The sequence below is a fragment of the Siphateles boraxobius genome, unplaced genomic scaffold (genome assembly GCF_051911475.1).
Source record: "Siphateles boraxobius isolate OS27281-9 unplaced genomic scaffold, OSU_SipBor_1 158, whole genome shotgun sequence".
NCBI classification, from domain to species: Eukaryota; Metazoa; Chordata; class Actinopteri; order Cypriniformes; family Leuciscidae; genus Siphateles; species Siphateles boraxobius.
Window position 1 is genome coordinate 167794 of NW_027508764.1, and position 19170 is coordinate 186963.

The 19170-nt window shown below is 37.5% G+C and overlaps 1 protein-coding gene and 1 long non-coding RNA gene across 3 annotated transcripts in view; both read right to left on the minus strand.

Moving 5' to 3' along the window:
• Positions 1 to 19170, minus strand: part of LOC143738891 (uncharacterized) — a 254784-nt gene that overhangs the window by 108248 nt on the left and 127366 nt on the right. The window lies entirely within an intron of this gene.
• rfx7b (regulatory factor X7b) lies at positions 1313 to 17986 on the minus strand. Of its 2 annotated transcripts, none has more exons than XM_077230954.1 (10): positions 17591 to 17986; positions 15806 to 15839; positions 12192 to 12277; positions 11472 to 11510; positions 11203 to 11325; positions 10987 to 11103; positions 10371 to 10455; positions 9399 to 9606; positions 8539 to 8834; positions 1313 to 7528 (listed from the first exon to the last, which is right to left on the minus strand). In XM_077230954.1, the coding sequence occupies exons 1-10, from the start codon at positions 17704 to 17706 to the stop codon at positions 3959 to 3961; spliced, it is 4674 nt and encodes a 1557-aa protein (XP_077087069.1). In that variant the 5' UTR covers positions 17707 to 17986; the 3' UTR covers positions 1313 to 3958. The 2 variants fall into 2 exon arrangements, with proteins under 2 accessions (XP_077087069.1, XP_077087070.1); XM_077230955.1 differs by having other exon boundaries at positions 10371 to 10443; positions 10975 to 11103.

Sequence of the window (19170 nt, forward strand, 5' to 3'; positions counted from 1 at the left end):
GTCCTTGTGTTTTTGTGCACCAGACGCGAGCGACAGCAGGGACGTGGATCAATAGGGCCGGAGACATTAGCATTGTGTGAATATGCGTCGGATCATGGGAAAGGGACACAACACTCGGACGCCTCGCTCTCATTGGTCGGATCCACGTCCAGGGTCAACCTCCATCTACAGCAACCTCTGACCTTTGACCTCTGGCTTGGACAGAAAGACCTCTAATCCACGCAAAAGCAGATATGATCGAATATGCAGAAGAGCATTTATTATTAGTGCGGTTTGATTATTCAGGAGCCGATGTTCAACTTTGGCATGTAAATCGTAACTGTGGTTTTAGTATCACTGAGACACTATTTTAGTTACTAATAATTCAGGTTTTATTTTTAGTTTTCATTTTTGAATGTTTTAATTTTGTTGTGTTTTTGTTTTTATGAATATCTAGTGTATATATATATATATGTATGTATATACACTATATACACACATATTTTTATTATTATTTAATGTCAGTTAGCTATTTTAGCACATTAAATTAAATGTAAATGAGAAATGTCACATCAGGAAATAGCTGAAATAAAATAAGGTTCGTTTTTAAATATTTTATTTCAGTTAACGTTTATTTTATTTCAAGTAACAAATGTTTTGATCTTTTGTTTATTGTATGAGGAGAAAATTGTGTTTTATTGTTGTTTTAGTACAAATATTGTATTACAGGATGTTTTCTATGAGAAAGATATATATTTAATTATTATATATGATTTATAATTATATATAATTATTATATTATTTATTATCTTAATATTAAATATTATTTTATAATTATTTTAATATATAAACAGATAATTATATATATTAATAAATAATAATTATTAAATATAATTTTTATATTTCAAAATTATACATATATTAACAATTACTATTTTTAAAATTATATATATAAATATATTTACATAATGACAAATTATACTAATATATATACTTATAAATATAGAAATATAATTTAAAACAGAATCAATTAAGTAAATGTCAAACGAAAGCTAACTCTGTAAAACCAACTAATGTGCATGTCTGATATCAGCTGGAAGAGTATTAAATAGTTTAGTATGATATAACAGAATTTAGATTTTTATTTTTTACTTGACATTGAAGAATGCTGTTGATTGAAGAATTTGTGAGATCCTAGCAGTCATGCATGATATGACCATTATCTCCTGTGTTTTTTGTTTAGTTTTTAAGCTGCGATGTCAATATGAAGCAACAGAGGGCAGTGTTGCGCTCAAAGCAGCAATACTGCATAAAACAGGTCAGGACAACAGTGTTGTTTAAAAAAATGTTTATTGGCTTTTAAAACCACTTAAAAAATCTCACCTGTGAGTACTTTCCATTGGAAAAAAAAAGAGAGAGAAAAGAACAAAACATCGCTGAAACGCTTTTGCAATATTAACAAGCTACTGTCCACATAGAGCAGATAAACAAGCACATCAGAAGGCTCAAATCTACAGATCCAAACGGACAGACAGAATGAACATGTTTTCCTACCAGACATCGGACCAACTGCGGCATCAATCCCTGCGTATCAAAAGAGAACCGGAGTCGTACTTCTAAAATAAAAAACGGTTATTAATCAGTGCCTTGATGAATGCCAGAACATAAAAAATATTTACAGCTTTCTTCACATAGGCGTTTTTTTAATATATAAAAAGGATATATTCAAAACGAAATAAGAAACAATAACAATAGAACAACATTCATGAACAGAAATAGACTTATTTTAACTTAGTAAACATCATAAAATGCATATAGAACTACTTTTGTCTCCTCTTGACCTGGTTAACGATACCAGTGCTCTGATTGGCTAAGAGTGGTCACGACAAATACTACCATAGATATTTTAACATACATGCGCACATACAGTCATTTTATAACATGAAGCATGTTGGAATTTTTTTTTTTTAAAACACACTGCTTAATAATGTCATTTTTAAATCTTGTATTTTCATATTTTCTTCTCAGGTACGAGAAGTTGTACAACGCGGATCTCATTGAGATTAGAGCTCATTGCTACACAAGGCAATAATTCATTGTAATTTTTTAGCATGAGTTATTCCCCTTTAGCTTTTTATTGTCATTAGAAGAAAAATAGCGTGGGCACCAATTGTTCCTTAAAACGACAGAAATAAACAAACAATACGAAAGCTTTTAGTGCAATAATGTGAATTTCAAAACCATTTCCAGTGTCCGCTCCTTTGATTCGCCTCCGCACACAACATAGTCACGATAAAATGAACGCCTTTATATTCTAGCCTCATCTAATTTCTTTTTTTTTTGATAAATCCATGCTATAACATCCTCTCTCATTTACACATCACATCTGCATATGCAGGAACCAATAAACTCCTAAGAAATATGGTACATTAGCAAGCTACAGATCCAACAGACAGCATTTACTAGCACATCACAGAAAGCCAGAAACGTAACAAGCGAGATATCGTGCTGGCTATGGACTTATGATTCCTCAAAGTTTTCTTAAGGGCACTCTCATCTACCTACATATCACCATTAGCATCTCGATAAAATGGAAATTTCATAATGACCACTATGTCCTTTTTTTTATTTTATACAATTGTCGCACTAACTTGAACAGCCTAGAAATTTAGCCTTTGTGAACTTGTACAACATGCTCCCCAAACCAGTTATCTGTACATCCGCCATATACATAATTTACACAAGATTCATCCCGCAATCGGATAAAAACAAAGCAAAAAAACATTGTCTACAAGATCCCTTTTGGGTGACGCCAACTGAAGATGGAAACCGCAACGTCTCTTGTTCTTCGACAGCTTCTCTTTGGTATGGAGTTAAGGCCGGAGAAACTACACAGGTTTGCCTGTCGATCTCGAGTTGGAAAGAATATCTAGCCATTACCATACCATTGTCTACCAGTTTGAAATGATGTGCAAAAAAAGGCGCAGAAACCTACAAATGGCTAGCGACCATCTAAAGAGATGATCAAGAAATGTTCACCGCTAATGCACAACACCTTTTTTTCTTTTTTAAGTGCACCAAGTTCATTCTTGAATTCAAAACATCAAAGCCTTTTATGAGATGGAATAAGGCCTTAGACTCTGGAAATAAGGCAGAAGAGTCTTCTTTTTTTTTTTCTGGAAAAAACAAACGCATATAGCACAAATCTCATCCCTACCCAACAGTTTTAACAGTACAAGTTTTATGGCCTTAAATAACCTTTCCCCCCAAAAATGTGTAAAACCACTTTGACAAAACCAATGACGGCTGATGAGAGATTCAGTAAATGCGATTCTTTAAGTCAGCACCAAGTAGCACCTTGCAGTTCATTGAACTGGCTGGTTTACGATATGTAGATGTGATATTTCACTTCTGCTGTACTTACGATATTTGAATACACTCCAACCAATCTCGCAAAGCCAGAATAAAAGATACTTATACGACCATCTAGAAAGGGTGTTTCCCCAAAGTCAATGACTTGTCACTTGGAATATTGCATGCAAGTTCTCAATATCCACTGTTTTTAGTGGACGGAAACGTATAAAAGAGTGTGAATTAAATCAAGGATATGCTTGTGCACCAGGTGATGTTTCATTATCAATTGGAACCAGATGAAATATTTGACCATCCAAGATAAATTACTTCTGAATAATAGGGAAAAATGACTGGAATTATCTACGAAACCAATAGGAATACAAACAAAACAGTTGTAAAAAAAAAATAATTTGATAAAGCACATGCCTGTAAGAGATTTACCTCAGGCTGGCACTTTACACTGGACAAGTCCAAAGCATCCAGATTTTTGCTGCACAGACACGCCATTCAATATTTTTGGATACACAAAACATTGCAATACAAAAAACAAAACGCTGAACGGAAACCATAAATATAAACAACAATGACAACAGCAACATCAACAGTAAAGGAACGGGAAATAATATTATCCCAACATTTCCACAGTTGGCTGGTCTTTATTCTCCAGCCAATCAAAACCAGCAGAATTCACAGTATCACTGCAAATCTGCTGAAACAGAGGATCGTTCTTCAGTTCTTCCAGTGTGGCATCTTCATATTGGTCCTGCTGTTGACTGGGGTCAAACAGCAAGTTGGGGTCCAAAGTGTTCAGGTCATTAATGCTACTAGAAAGGTCAGAAGTCAACCGGATATCGCTGGAAAAGTCAGAAGCGACCGCACTAAGTTCTGACGCCACTTGTCCGACGAGTTGTGAACTGGGGTTGAGGCTGTCCTCCCCTAGGAGATCCTTGACGGTAGTGTTGAAGTCCAGTTGCTCTTGGTGCTCATGATCCACGACCTGCTGAGAGGTTTGGGGCAACAAGTGCTGCCGGGTGAGATCTGGATCATCTTGTAACTGTTGTTGGTCTGACAACTGCAACTGTTGGTCCTGGAGTTGCAATTGTTGGTCCTGGAGTTGCAATTGTTGGTCCTGGAGTTGCAACTGTTGGTCTTGAAGTTGCATCTGTTGGTCCTGGAGTTGCATCTGTTGGTCTTGGAGTTGTAATTGCTGATCTGGAAGTTCCAGCTGTTGATTCTGCAGTTGTAGGTGTTGATCTTGCAGCTCCAATTGCGGTTCTTGGAGCTCAAGCTGCTCTTCCGGTTGTTGCAGTCCAGAGCCTGATTGTGCTTGACTGTCGCCACTGGAGAAGACGACTTGTTCCTCTCCCGTGCTTATGAGGTAACCCGTCTTCTGGAAGTCAAATGGCGAAGGGCTTGAGTCCAGAGGCAGCTGCTGGTTCTGAGGGTTGGGGCCTCCGGGGAAGCCCTGTGTCGTCTCCAAGATTTGGGTTAAGTTCATCCGTGCAGTGTAATTGGAGGGCAGGTTATTTACACCAAGTCCTCGCACTGCATCATCTCCATCCGTGTCCATCTTGCTGAGGAGCACGGTTGTGATCTTAGCACTATTGCTTTGCTGCACCTGGTGACTGACAGGTAGCAGCTCAGACTGCATCATGATGTTTAGCGGCACTGATTGGCTCCTTTGGGCCAAACTATTGGCACTGACCACCGACTGGTTGTTGGCCAGAATATTAAGGACCTCAGATGTCAGGGGGCAATTAAAGGGAGAAACAACAGACCGAGGAGTGGGGACTGTTTGTGCAGTGGTGCCACTGAGGTTACGCTGGCGAACTGCCGGGCTAACGCTACGGCACCGGAAGGTTCCAGATGCGGATGTGCTTCCGGCCCCTTTATTATCCAACGGAGCTGGGACGGCAAAACTTTCTTGCCTGCTACTAAGGGTGGTTTGCTGTCCTTGTTGCACTGGTGAAACGGCTGTTAACCGTCCAAAGTTTCCATCCTGATGCCTTGACTGAGACTGGAGAGATTGGCCTGGGATTGCAAAGGCGTGTGGTTTTCGGAAGTGGTCCTCGACCAGATCCTGGTAACTGGGGAGGATAGCAATGGTGGAGTTGGTTGAGATAACAGGAGAGCCTGCGGTGCTGTTGTACCGGTTGGTGATCCACTCCAGCTTGGCTTTATCTGGGTGGGTGGCCATAGGCCTTTGCATGGGTTTTACTGGACTGCTGGACACAACACTACCATCATGATAACCAGTTATACTGGAGTTGATAGGAGTGAATGCAAAGGGATTGCGGCATTCAATGGGACTTGGAGGAACACTGCTACTGCAGTTTGACAGTGGAGTGCTGATGGGTGTATGGCGCCCACCTAAGATGCTATCCACCGGGGTAACAGTTGCCATTCGGGAACATGGGCTTTCCCTGGTCATGTTATTCCCCCCTGGTAGCATCTCGGAGGTAGGAGTTGGAGTAGGCGTTGGTGTTGGCGTAGGCGTCGGAGTTGGCGTGTGCACTGGCGTTGCACTACTATGGGAGGAATGATAGAACTGCGTACTTGTCTGATGGGGCGACAGGATTGTTCCTTGTCCAACTGTGGCTTGACCTTGTAGGGATATATCCACACAACTTAGGTAGGATTGCAAGCTGCTATTTAGCTTCATTTGCTCCTCCATCTGTACAAGCTCTTCTACGATACTATCCTGGGTCATATCATCATCATTGAAGGGGAAATAGTCAATGCTAGCTTGGGCTCCTGCAAAATCAACAATGTCCTGCTGAAGAGAGAGCTGACTGGAGGTCTCAGTTGCCATCAACGGTAACGGATTAGCTGCATTCTGCTTGTGTTCTGCTTGCATCTGTTGCGAGAAGTCTTGCAGCGAGCTCTTGAGCTCACTTACAGCGGATACCTCCTGAGAAACAACACTACTGATTTGGTGGTGACTTGGGATTTGCTGCAATAAAGCTGTGCTATTACCAGAAGCTGTTTCATTCACGCTGATATCAGCAACTTCATTCTCGATTTGAGGATTAACAGTCCGAGAGATTCCAATGGGTGTGTCAGAAAGAGCCAAGATTTGATTTGGAAAAGAGCTACTGTGTTTTAGCGTAACTTTGCATGGAGCACTCTCTGGTCTTGCTGGGGTGCCAGGTCTCTGGATCTTCTTAGCTGATATTACAAGACCAGGCCTGTTACTGCTGTTAACATCCAAAGGTTGCTGGGAAATGAATACTCTTTTAACTGGGATTGTATGGGTTTCCAAAACAGATGCAGAGCGTTTTCGAGGGCTTTTTAGACAGAGACCAGCATCTTTAGAAGAAGTGCTTGCAGATGCCACCGTACAAATGGATGACAATTCGGCGTCTACATTCTGGCTAGAAACAGTTAAATACAAAGTACTTTCTGGTTGATCATTGCTGTTGTTATTGCTGCTTGGGGCAAGAGCCTCCATGATTGTACTTGAAGGGGTTGTAGAGTCACTCTTGGCCCTTATAACTCTCTCAGGCACAGGGGACGCCTTAATAAGTAAAGAGGGTTCACTGGAAGCCCGGTATTTAGTGGCTCTTTCGTTCTTTTGTCCTGTACTTGCCCCTGATGCAGTGCTTTGTTTATCAACAGAAATAGCTGAGTTACTGTCATTCACAGCTTCGAATGTCACTTTCACCTCATTGGTAATGGTGGACGCTAACGGGGTTGGGGTTATAGAAGGACGTCCAGGTTTCCCAAATCCAGATGACTGAAGAGAGATGGTAGACGCCCCGTTATGAGCTTGCTGGGTTTGGTTAGATTCTTCCTGGGAAGCTGTGCTACTGATGCCTGCCGACGCAGGTCGCAACGGGGTAGGGGTACTACTATTACTGCTACTGTTGGGTGCTAGCGATATTGCAGTCATCTTGACCACATTTACAGAGCTAACATGAGGCGTGGGCATCACTGTCTTGATGGGGCTGTTGGTGATTAAGAGCGTTGGGGGTGAGCGAAGTGCAATGGCGCTTGTGGCAGAAGGTTTAGGTAAGATCTGGGCATATCGGTGTCTGGCCAACCGGTCACCAACTGGACTGGCTGAGATATTCTGGGGTGTTTTTGGAGACTGCTTAAGAGATTGCGTCACGACCTGGAAGTTAACCGGTACAACTTTTCCTTCTGCTGCACCAACAGGACTTGGAGAGGTCATTAGTTGCCTGCTTCTCTGAACCTGCAAAACAAAACAATAGTTGAAGCAATTGCCCATCCAGAAATATCAAATCATCCATACCCTGTTAGTAGGGGTGTGACAAAATGTGACGAGATTTCTCGTCGAGTGAAAAGCTGTCTCGCGATATCGCCACGATGGAGCGTTAGTGTGAAATTAGCATAGAATATGCCTCAGCTACATTCACATTACATTACAGTGGCCACCGTGGCATACCCTCCACTGTCGTTTTGCTGTTTTTATAAAAATAAAAACCATTGTACTGTTTTTATTTCTATGTTAATTTTATGTTTGTGGAAAGTAGTTCAATTAGGTCGTCACACACCACCTCAATCAGAACTTCTGGAAGCTCATAATTCATGTACAGTAAGGTCTGAAGAGACTCATGTTAAATCATACAGGAGATTTTCCCGTCAGTGGAGTTTGTGGCAAAACCTTTAACAGTGCTTGTATATCGTTGGCTTTCAATGCATATGATAATTTGGTAACACTTTACCATGAGGCTCATTAGTTAACTACCTTAGTTAACATGAAATAAGAATGAACAAATCTTTTTCAGCGTTTATTAATCTTAGGTAATATTAATTTCAAAATTTACTAATACGTTATAAAAATCAAAGGTTGTGTTTGTTTACATTAGTTAAGGCACTGTGAAATAACATGGACTAACAATGAACAGCTTTATTTATTTTTTCTAACATTAACAAAGATTAATAAATGCTGTAACAAATGTATAGCTCATTGTTCGTTAATGCATTAAGTTTTGAACCTTATTGTAACGTGTTACCGATAATTCATACTCAGAAAGTAGAATGAAATGACATTCAAGGTTATTAACTAAAACATTTTAAAAATGCACCTGCAGACTCTTTTTCCAGTCATGAATTTTGTCATTGAGGATTTCTATAAAATATTGTGCAAAAATCTCATCTTGTGAACCCAATCTTGTGTCTCGTCTTCTAAAATAAGTGTCTCGTCACACCCCTACCCGTTAGCAACCAAAATCTCCTTACTGTGATAGGACTTTGAACAGCAGCAACCACAATGCCTATGGTTGGTTGAGGGGACAGTAATGCAGGGCTTCCAGAGGTCAGGCTGGACCCAGGGACAGGTGTGCCCGCCTCAGCCCTTCTCACCTGGGCATCGGTGGGCAAGGGAGAGGTGAGCTTCTGCTCCTGCTGCTTCTTCTGGATCTTACGCTGAAGCTGCTGTTTGGCGTCTACAGAAGGCGAAGGGAGGGTCTTCACTTGGGGAAGGAATGAGTTGGCTTCACTGGTTGGCACAAACGCAGACGTAGGGGTTTTCATACCTGGCATTTTTAGGAAATAGGTTTAAATAAGCTTAAATAGGGAATAAGTTAAAAACAATGATACATTTTCTTGTCCTCTCTCTCACCCCCGATTGATAAAGAAAACAGAGTACATAAAAAAAGAGAAAATAAATTGTATTTGGGTTTTTTCTGTGATTGTTTAAAAAGGTGCAAGTTTTGTTGGTTTTCTCTCTCTTAGTAATGTTCAAATATTTGCAGTATTTAGTCTATATTGCTACCACACTGCATGCATATATGTAATACACATATATATATATTTGAATTTATTATTATTTTACTGGTATTGTTTTGTAATATACTTTATATATGCATTTATAATCCTTTCCTTTTTTTGTAACTGACTCAGATAGTAAGGAATGCTTTTGTTTAATTTCAGCTGGATTTCTTGTTTAATATGGTGAAACAAATACTGTATTGCCTTTCTCTGTGTAACTCTCTGATTGAAAAGCATCAATAAAAAGAGTTAAAGTAAAACACAATGATAAGTTTAATCATGCATTGCATAATGACGCAAGTTTGTAAGTGAGGTAATTTTTGTCTTGCCTGTTGGGGTTCCAGTCATAACAGTAAGAGCTGCCATGGACTTAGTGCCTATATAGTGACTGTTAAGAAGAAAGCGTGCCAGTTCTTCCACACTGTCAAACTGGCGACTCAAAACCTTCTGAGCCCATTCGCAGACCAGACCACAGGCAGCAGATCGCATCTCGTCCTCGGCACTGGGAGACTGTCCAGTCGACTCCAACAACTCACACTAAAGCAGCAGACAGATAACAGGGGATTTGCTTATCAGTTATAACTGGTGAAAATATTACATGGCTGGTCAAAATTGAGGAATGTTTATAAGTATCTAAATGCAAAAGCTGCAAAAATGCAGTAAAAAGAGTAATATTTAGGGATGGAGGAAATATCGGCCACCATATCGGTATCGGCCGATATATGATAATTTTTGGTGTTATTGTTATCGGGCTGATAAGAAATTTTGGCTGATATATTAAAGCTGATAAATAATGGATTAGAGCCTTCAGCTGAGAGACTTCAGATGCACACTGTTCAACATGATGGTTTTGAATTGCTTTAAATAATAATTGGAATCACTTCGAAAAAGGAAAATACAGTTGTGCAGCGCAAGTCTGTCATATCGGCTACATAAAATTATAATGAGAACATTATAATTGTGTGTTTGGGACATGGCCTTTAATGATGAGACTTTTTTTGTAATCAGGCTCTCAAAAATTATATAAAAATTTGGATTTAGATCAGTTGGCCATTATATCGGTTATCGGCTTCGAAATATAAAAGAATTATTGTTTATCGGTATCGGCCAAAATTTTCATATCTGTGCATCCCTCCCTAGTAATACTGTGAAATATCAATACAATTTATCTACATGATTATACTGTATGTTCAAATGTAATATATTCCTGATGCAAAGCTGAATTTTCTTTATCATTACTCTTTGGTGTCACATGATCCTCCAGAAAACATCCTAATATTATTATTGAACAGGACACTCACCCCATCTCCAGATTTGTGTAAGTCCAGGTTTGGGAGTGACGGCATGTGCACAAATGCTTTTTTCCTCAGCCCACTATAGCAGTACGTGATCCATTGTAAAGGTTCAATTCTGATAAACAATTCTCATGACGTCTCACATATGTGACCCTGGATCACAAAACCAGTCACGCGTCACACGGGTATATTTGTGGCAATAGCCAACAATAAAATGTATGGGTCAAAATGATCAATTTTTCTTTTATGCCAAAAATCATTAGTATATTCAGTAAAGAACATGTTACATGAAGATATTTTGTAAATTTCTTACTGTAAATATATAAAACATTTATTTTTGTGAGTGAATGCATCACAATCAGAGATATAAATGCACAACTTTAAAGGCAATTTTCTCAATGTTTCATTTTTTTTGCACCCTCAAGATTCCAGATTTTCAATAGTCGTATCTAAACAAACCATACATCAATGATAAGCTTTCAGATGATGTATAAATCGTAATTTAAAAAATTTGCACATGTGTCCAGGGTCACATATTATCAATGCATTTAGTTTGTTTCAAAAGGTGTATTGCATTAGGTGTAGTGTATGTGGCATTAAAAATGTCCACAGAAAAGGATATTTTGATTTCCCCCTCATGCCCAAACGACGTGCCTTCATGTTTGGAAAAACATTTTTCATGATCTTTCCAAAATCAGCTGCGCTCAAAGGATGGTATCCCAGATTGTCGCAATAACTCCTATTAAAAAACAAACAAAACAAAAAAAAAAAACAGCATGGGAATCCGATGAGTAAAAGCAAACAAATTCTGTCCGTTCCTGCATTAAATCGCACTCACTTGTATTCGTCGTACACCTCTTGTTTTGGCAGTGAGGTTTCCGGATGCTCTTCCAAGTGATTTCGGATCCAGTTGAACGCGTATGTTTGTTGAGTCCGACTGGACGACATTGAATTCTGGTCACTACGGGAAAAACAGAGGGAAAACGGAGGCTTTAAAAACCGCAGTTGCAGAAATATGTGTGTACATTTGTTACTCCTGTATAATATATCACGTTAAAAATTAATTCAATCATGTTTTTCCCTTTGATATAGTTAAAGTTGTAGTACCATATTGCAGGACTTGCAGAGCCCCTCTGATTTTCAGTTCTATTGGACATCATGTTGGGAAAGAGGGGTTGACATGATGGACAGATAAGGGGAAACAAATGATAAAACACAGGAAGCTTGGTATTGCAATGTCATAATTTACACAAAATCTATTTAAATGGTGAAATGATGAGCTCATATGATTCAATACAGCATCATGCAAAATAACAAATGCAAAAATAGGCGATTCCAAAGAAAAATGGGTAACACTTTACAGTAAGTTTTATTAGTTAACATGAACTAAGAACGAACAATTCTTCAGCATTTATTAATCTTAGTTATTCATTTCACGTTATACATAATAAAAACAAAAAGTTGTGTTTGTTAACATTAGTTAATGCACTTTGAACTAACATGAACAGCTGTATTTTTATTAACTTACATTAACAAAGATTAATAAATACTGTAACACATGTATTGCTCATTGTTAGTTCATATATTATTAACTTTATTGTAAAGTGTTACTGAAAAATGATACTTAATTTTGTTACACCAATGCATCCCACTAGATATGCATATTTCACTGAATGAGTGAATAATAAACATCAGACATACTATATGCTATGAGTGTATTTGATATTGCAAAGCACAAAGATCACAAATGGTTTTTAATGTGTTTAAATCATAAAAGGAAGGGAGGGGGATATGGAAAGGAATAAATGGTTTTAAAATAACGTGTACCTTTTGTCATTGCCACTAATGGGACCAGAAGGCAACTTAAGGTAGAGGTAGAGCTTTTCGATATCTGTAAACTTCTCAACATCTTGCTGCGTAAATGAAGAACACAAGAGCATTTCAGACAAGATTGATATTATTTTTAGTCAGGCATGTTCACACGGTTATTAAATGTAATAAAACTCTTAAAATCATCAAACTTCTATGACTAACTTAAGAAATAATTAACTTAAAAAACTTAAACTGTCAGTTCATTTAGTATTTGGGTGTGAAATCTGTAGTGTTACACACCAAGCATGTTACAGAACAACTGATTTATTATATCTGATGATGTGCTTTTGGTCATTTTAGCACACTTAAAGGTTGATCACTCGAAGGTTGATCAAGGCCATGATGGTTTCAATACAGATTACACAAGGTATCCAGTAGTCAAACGTTTATTTCGGGCCCTGCAAGACTTCGCAGTCCATGACATCACCGTTTTCTCCTGCATTCATTTGCGCACGGTTGGCGTATTCAAAGGGGAAAAGCAGGTCCCCTCGAGTCCAGCAAACACACAATACTGGAGTGTGTCTGCGCATATGACCAGCAAACCTGCAATCCTGCTCAGCTTTTAGCCAGTTGCCATGTAAACCTTGTCAGTAAACATGCATGTCAATGCTGACACACACTTCGTTTCAGCACAGGCTCCTCCCACCTCGCATTCAATTGGCTGGTGAGAATGAATTCCTCTCACCTCTTCCTATTCTATTTGCCTCTTTGTTGCTAGGGGAAACCGGCACTCATGAATGGGGTGAGGCTTGACAGCCAATGAGCAGTAAATAAAAAAATAAAAGACAATTCGCTGTTATTTCCTAAATGCACCAGGTAGCCGTTATTAGTCCATCTATTCAATGCTACGGCTGATATATGTGACCCTGGACCACAAAACCAGTCACAAGGGTAAACTTTTTTTTCTTTCTTTTTTTTGAGATGTATACATCATATGAAAGCTGAATAAATAAGCTTTCCATTTTAGTATGGTTTGTTAGGATAGGACAATATTTGGCCGAGATACAACTATTGAAAATCTGGAATTTGATTGTGAAAAAAAGAAAGAAAAAAAAATCGAAACTGAGAAATTCGCCTTTAAAGTTGTGCATTTATGTTTGCGATTTTGCTGCATCCACTCACAAATTTTTAAAAAATATATATTTATGGTAGGAATGAAATTTACAAAATATCTTCATGGAACATGATCTTTACTTAATATCCTAATGATTTTTGGCAATAAAAAAAACAATAATTTTGACTACAGATTCAACTTTTAAATTCTGATTGAAAACATATTCAACTCTAAATACTATTTGCAAACAGAAAGATTCAACTCGAATTTCTGATAGGAATCGAATAGATTCAACTTTAAATTTTGATCGGAATTATATAGATTCAACTTTAAATTCTGATCGGGATTATATAGATTCAAATAAATTCTGATTGGGATTATATAGATTCAACTTTAAATTCTGATCGGGATTATATAGATTCAACTTTAAATTCTGATCGGAATTAAATAGATTAAACTTTAAATTCTGATCGGAATTATATAGATTCAACTTTAAATTCTGATCGGGATTATATAGATTCAACTTTAAATTCTGATCAGAATGATATAAATTCAACTTTAAATTCTGGTCGGGGTTATATAGATTCAACTTTAAATTCTGGTCGGAATTATATAGATTCAACTTTAAATTCTGATCGGGATTATATAGATTCAACTTTAAATTCTGATCGGGATTATATAGATTCAACTTTAAATTCTGATCGGAATTATATAGATTCAACTTTAAATTCTGATCGGGATTATATAGATTCAACTTTAAATTCTGATCAGAATGATATAAATTCAACTTTAAATTCTGATCAGAATTATATAGATTCAACTTTAAATTCTGGTCGGGGTTATATAGATTCAACTTTAAATTCTGATCGGAATTATATAGATTCAACTTTAAATTCTGATTGGAAACAGACAGATTCAAATTTTCATTCTGATTAGAAACAGATTCAACTCTAAATTCTGATTGCAAACAGAAAGATTGAACTCGAATTTCTGATAGGAATCATATAGATTCAACTCTAAATTCTGACTGGATAAGGCTCGTTTGTAACAGATAAACAAAATTTTTAAATAATGTACGACATTACAGCATTGCTTCCACAAATAGCAACAATGACACTAATTAACTCTATTACCTGGAGAAAGAATCATTCATACTGAATCTTTAGAAGCCAATTACTTTACTGTTTATTTGTACATTTGCACACTGTTGAAAATCTGTGAATATATAGCTGAACCTTAGAACAAGTACTTCCACCAGCCCGGCCTCATGAAGATAAACATTTTATAGTATTCTACTCCATTTCATTATAAATTGTGGCATATTACTTCAATGTTAGCTAAAAATAGCAACTCAAACTGAAACTACTATAACACATTATTCGTTTAAGGAAGTTTTGCTTGCTTTAAATGTAGTCACCATAGTGATTCTAAACCGTGTTTTCATTTTCCTGGTAACAGTCTCCATGACTACAACTGTCTGATACTGGAGTCAAGACACATGTTTATATATATATATATATATATATATATATATATAAGCAATAATTAACATAAAATAGAAAAGCCTGCAAGGACTGACTTCTGACTTTCATTTTTGTCAGCTTTGTCTTGAACATTATCGGTTGAAAGTTGTGGATATTTCTGTCTAGTTTTCCTAACTCACATAAAAGATTGTTCTCAGCAAACTAAAAAAAGCCTACTTAACAACAAACAAATGTGGTGTAGAAAACTATTCATCAGCAAAACGTGCGGTACTCGAGTTGTAAAACAATATGTTGATCACTTGCACCGAAAAGAAGCTCATTTACATCAATTCTGCTTAAAGACGTAGAAGTAGTAGAGATTAACCCTTGTAATGCATTAAAAAAAACTGTATGCATTCCTATTGCATTCTCGGGTCTGTATGTAAGCTTATAAAACAGTGATAATTTAATATTTTTAAACTTAAACCATATTATATTCGATCAGTAACTTCTCATTAATGAGTGAAAGTGCAAACTTTTTAAAGTTTTGAATGTTACCGTGTTTCTACCCGAATGCATTTAAAGAAAATGATATACAATAATCTAACAATGTTTTCTTATAACAATATAAAACTAGAGCAATTATATAAGCTCTTTCACTTTAATTTTGATAGGAAATGTAAAAATTTGACATAAAAATGACATTAATGAAAGCCATTTCTATCAATTTTTAATGCAATATTTACCAAATATTGCTTTTTTTAAAAAAAAGCCAATTCTCTTTATAAACAGGTGCAACAGTAATAGGATCAGACATCAATATTAAATAAATTGTTACATTTATGAATAATATTTTAAATATATATATTCTTCCTCCATATAATAGAGTTCATTAACTGTAATAGTTGTTTGCAACTTGCTGCATTAATACAGAACGCATCTGCATTATAAACCACACCTTCGCACATGGCTCATGCAGAATATGAATTTAGAGTCCAAAATATCTGTCTGATAGCATTAAATGTTCATAAGTAATGACATGAGAGACTTACCAATATACTCTCCACTTTTGATTGTACAGATTTGCTGCAAAACAAGAAAAACAAGGAATGTTAGTGCAGTTATGCTTGAGTAAAAAAAGTATAAACACAGTGATTAAAACAAGACGCGCTGTTGAGTTCCAGATAACAGGCAGGGCATTTCCAGGAGGCGGTTCCATTTAAGATAAAAGAATTCGTAGAAAGAGCAGGACTTTTCTTTCCTTATTAATGACAGTGTCAAAGGTCGTGTCAGGGCATGTGCATTTCTGCTACACATGCACGTTAAACGATCAGGTTTGTTGGATCTGGAGAAAATAAGATTTTGTAGACATCTTAGGTTAATAATCATGCATGTCTGATTTTAGTTGCATTGGATGTATGATTTTGCATGGGGATTTTCTGATGTCACTGCATGGGATCTCAATGCAAAGGGTGCTTGACGTCACTTTCAAAATGCAATTTCAAATGCATATAAAATATGATTTCATTGCATGGAGTCTGATTTTGTCTAATGGGTTTTCTGATGTCATTGCATGTGGATGATGTCTAATCATTGCACGGATTATCTGATATCACCGCATGGAGTGTCTGATTTCAGTTGAATGGGATGTCTGATTGATTTTGAAAGACCCCTTTGAGCTCATTTCCAGCTAAATCGGACATGAAAATGAAATGTAATGAAATTACAAGTAGACTTTGACACAGTCATGCACTGAGATCATATATTTGCATTTGAAATCGGATATGCCATGCAATGAAATCAGACAAAATCATCTCCAAAGAATGAAATCAGACAAAAAAAATCATACAATCTATTAAATTATATCAGATTCCCCCATGCATTAAATTATATATTACTTGCATTTGAAATTAGATGAGTTATGCAAAGAAATCTGACATCCAATGCAATGACATGCATTGAAGAAAATCAAGATAAAAATCAGAATGCAATGAAATCATATATCCATTGCAACTGAAATCAGATATCCAAATGCAATGAAATTAGAAATCAGATATGACATCAGAAAGTCCATGCAACAAAATCAGTATGCTCGTATAAATTCTATCCAAGTCACTGAAATCATCATAGGCTACATTCAATGCCACTGAAATCAGAAAACCCAATTCAATGCATTTAGAAATATTAATAATCACATGCACTGAAATCATATATCCCATGCCAGAATGCATTATCAGTCATCCCCATGCACTAAAATTCGACATTAATTGAAATTGAAGTCCGATTGACATCCGATTCAATGGCATAAGTGACTAAATCAATCAGTTAAAACTCAGGACTTCCTCCTCATGCAATGAAATCATACATCCATTGCAACTAAAAACAGACATACAAATGAAATTAGAAATCTGACAATCACATGCACTGAAATCTGATATTACATGCATTTAAAAACCAGACGTGCCACATGAAATTAAATCAGTAATTCTATGCAATGACATCAGAAAGTCCATGCAACAAAATCACCCTACCCATGGACTGGCCATTCCCATGCACTGAATTTAGATATAACTTGAATCTGAAATCAGATATACTGTGCAATGACACCTGACGTCCAGTGCAATGACGAGATAGTCAATGAGATCAAATCAGACATCATGCAATGAAATCATGCATCTGAAATCAAATATTGCATGCAACGAAATCACATGCAGGCCCACTGTCCAGTTAAAATAAGGCTGTAAACAATCAAAACATAACATGCAATGGAATCAGACATCCCGTTACAAGTGCCAGCCATCGGATGCATGCAGTGTTTGCGAGATCGGATCTCTCACCAAATGGAGTTCTTGATCTTGTTGTACTGCAGTGCCGTGGCCTCGAGGCTCTGCAGGGACGCTCCGGGAACACCGGGCTGTTGTTGTTGATCATCAGCCATCACGGTGAGCTTCATGCATGGGAGGGGGAAGAGGAGGAGGAGGAGGAGCAGGAGGAAGAGGAGGACAGATTCAGCATGTAGGCCTCGTTTGAGCGCATAACGTCCGGAGCCGAGCCGAGCCGTTACCGGGAGTGTGGACCGAGCAGCACGGGCTCGGGTGTCGGATTCGGACGCATACACCGCGGCGGAAGAGAACGAGGCGGAAAAACACGGAGATTCTCGGAGAGAAACAGCAGCAGCCACTGACCGAGCTGAAGAGGGGACTGCGCATGCGCACAGGAGTACAGGCGTGTGCGCGCTCGCGTGTGTAACCTAGCTACACTCATGATGGAAATTGCCATAAAAAGTGATCAAAATCTCCCTTCTGTTCATATATGAAGATAAAATGTGTTTTATTATTCTAAACATCTAAAAAAGAGTTTAGGTTACTTCCAAAAAAAAATTAGTTTTTAAAAAATACTACCATAGTACTATGTGCCCAAAACATGTACAGGTATATACCATTGCATATCAATTAGTTTCATTTTAAATATATATATATAATTCTATAGCATCTTTGTGCACATCAGTAAAAGCTGAAAATCACCTACATTGGGAGGAAAACAGCTTCATAAAATATTTATTAAAATGAGGCGTGTGTGTCTGTAACCTAGCTACACTTTTGCTGGAAATTTTCCTAAAAAGTGAACTAATTCTCCCCTCTATTCATAAATAAAGATAAAATGTGTTTTATTATTCTAAACATGTAAAAAAGAGTTTAGGTAAGAGTTTAGTATACATCTCTATACTGCCCTCTGCTGTTAATAACTCTACACTGGCCCTCTATACATCTCTATACTGCCCTCTGCTGTTAATAACTCTACACTGGCCCTCTATACATCTCTATACTGCCCTCTGCTGTAAATAACTCTACAATGGCCCTCTATACATCTCTATACTGCCCTCTGCTGTTAATAATTCTAAACTGGCCCTCTATACATCTCTATACTGCCCACTGCTGTTAATAACTCTACACTGGCCCTCTATACATCTCTATACTGCCCTCTGCTGTAAATAACTCTACAATGGCCCTCTATACATCTCTATACTGCCCTCTGCTGTTAATAACTCTACACTGGCCCTCTATACATCTCTATACTGTCCTCTGCTGTTAATAACTCTAAACTGGCCCACTCTATACATCTCTATACTGCCCTCTGCTGTTAATACCTCTACACTGGCCCTCTATACATCTCCATACTGTCCTCTGCTGTTAATAACTCTACACTGGCCCTCTCTATACATCTCCATACTGCCCTCTGCTGTTAATAACTCTACACTGGCCCTCTCTATACATCTCCATACTGTCCTCTGCTGTTAATAACTCTACACTGGCCCTCTCTATACATCTCTATACTGCCCTCTGCTGTTAATAACTCTACACTGGCCCTCTATACATCTCTATACTGCCCTCTGCTGTTAATAACTCTACACTGGCCC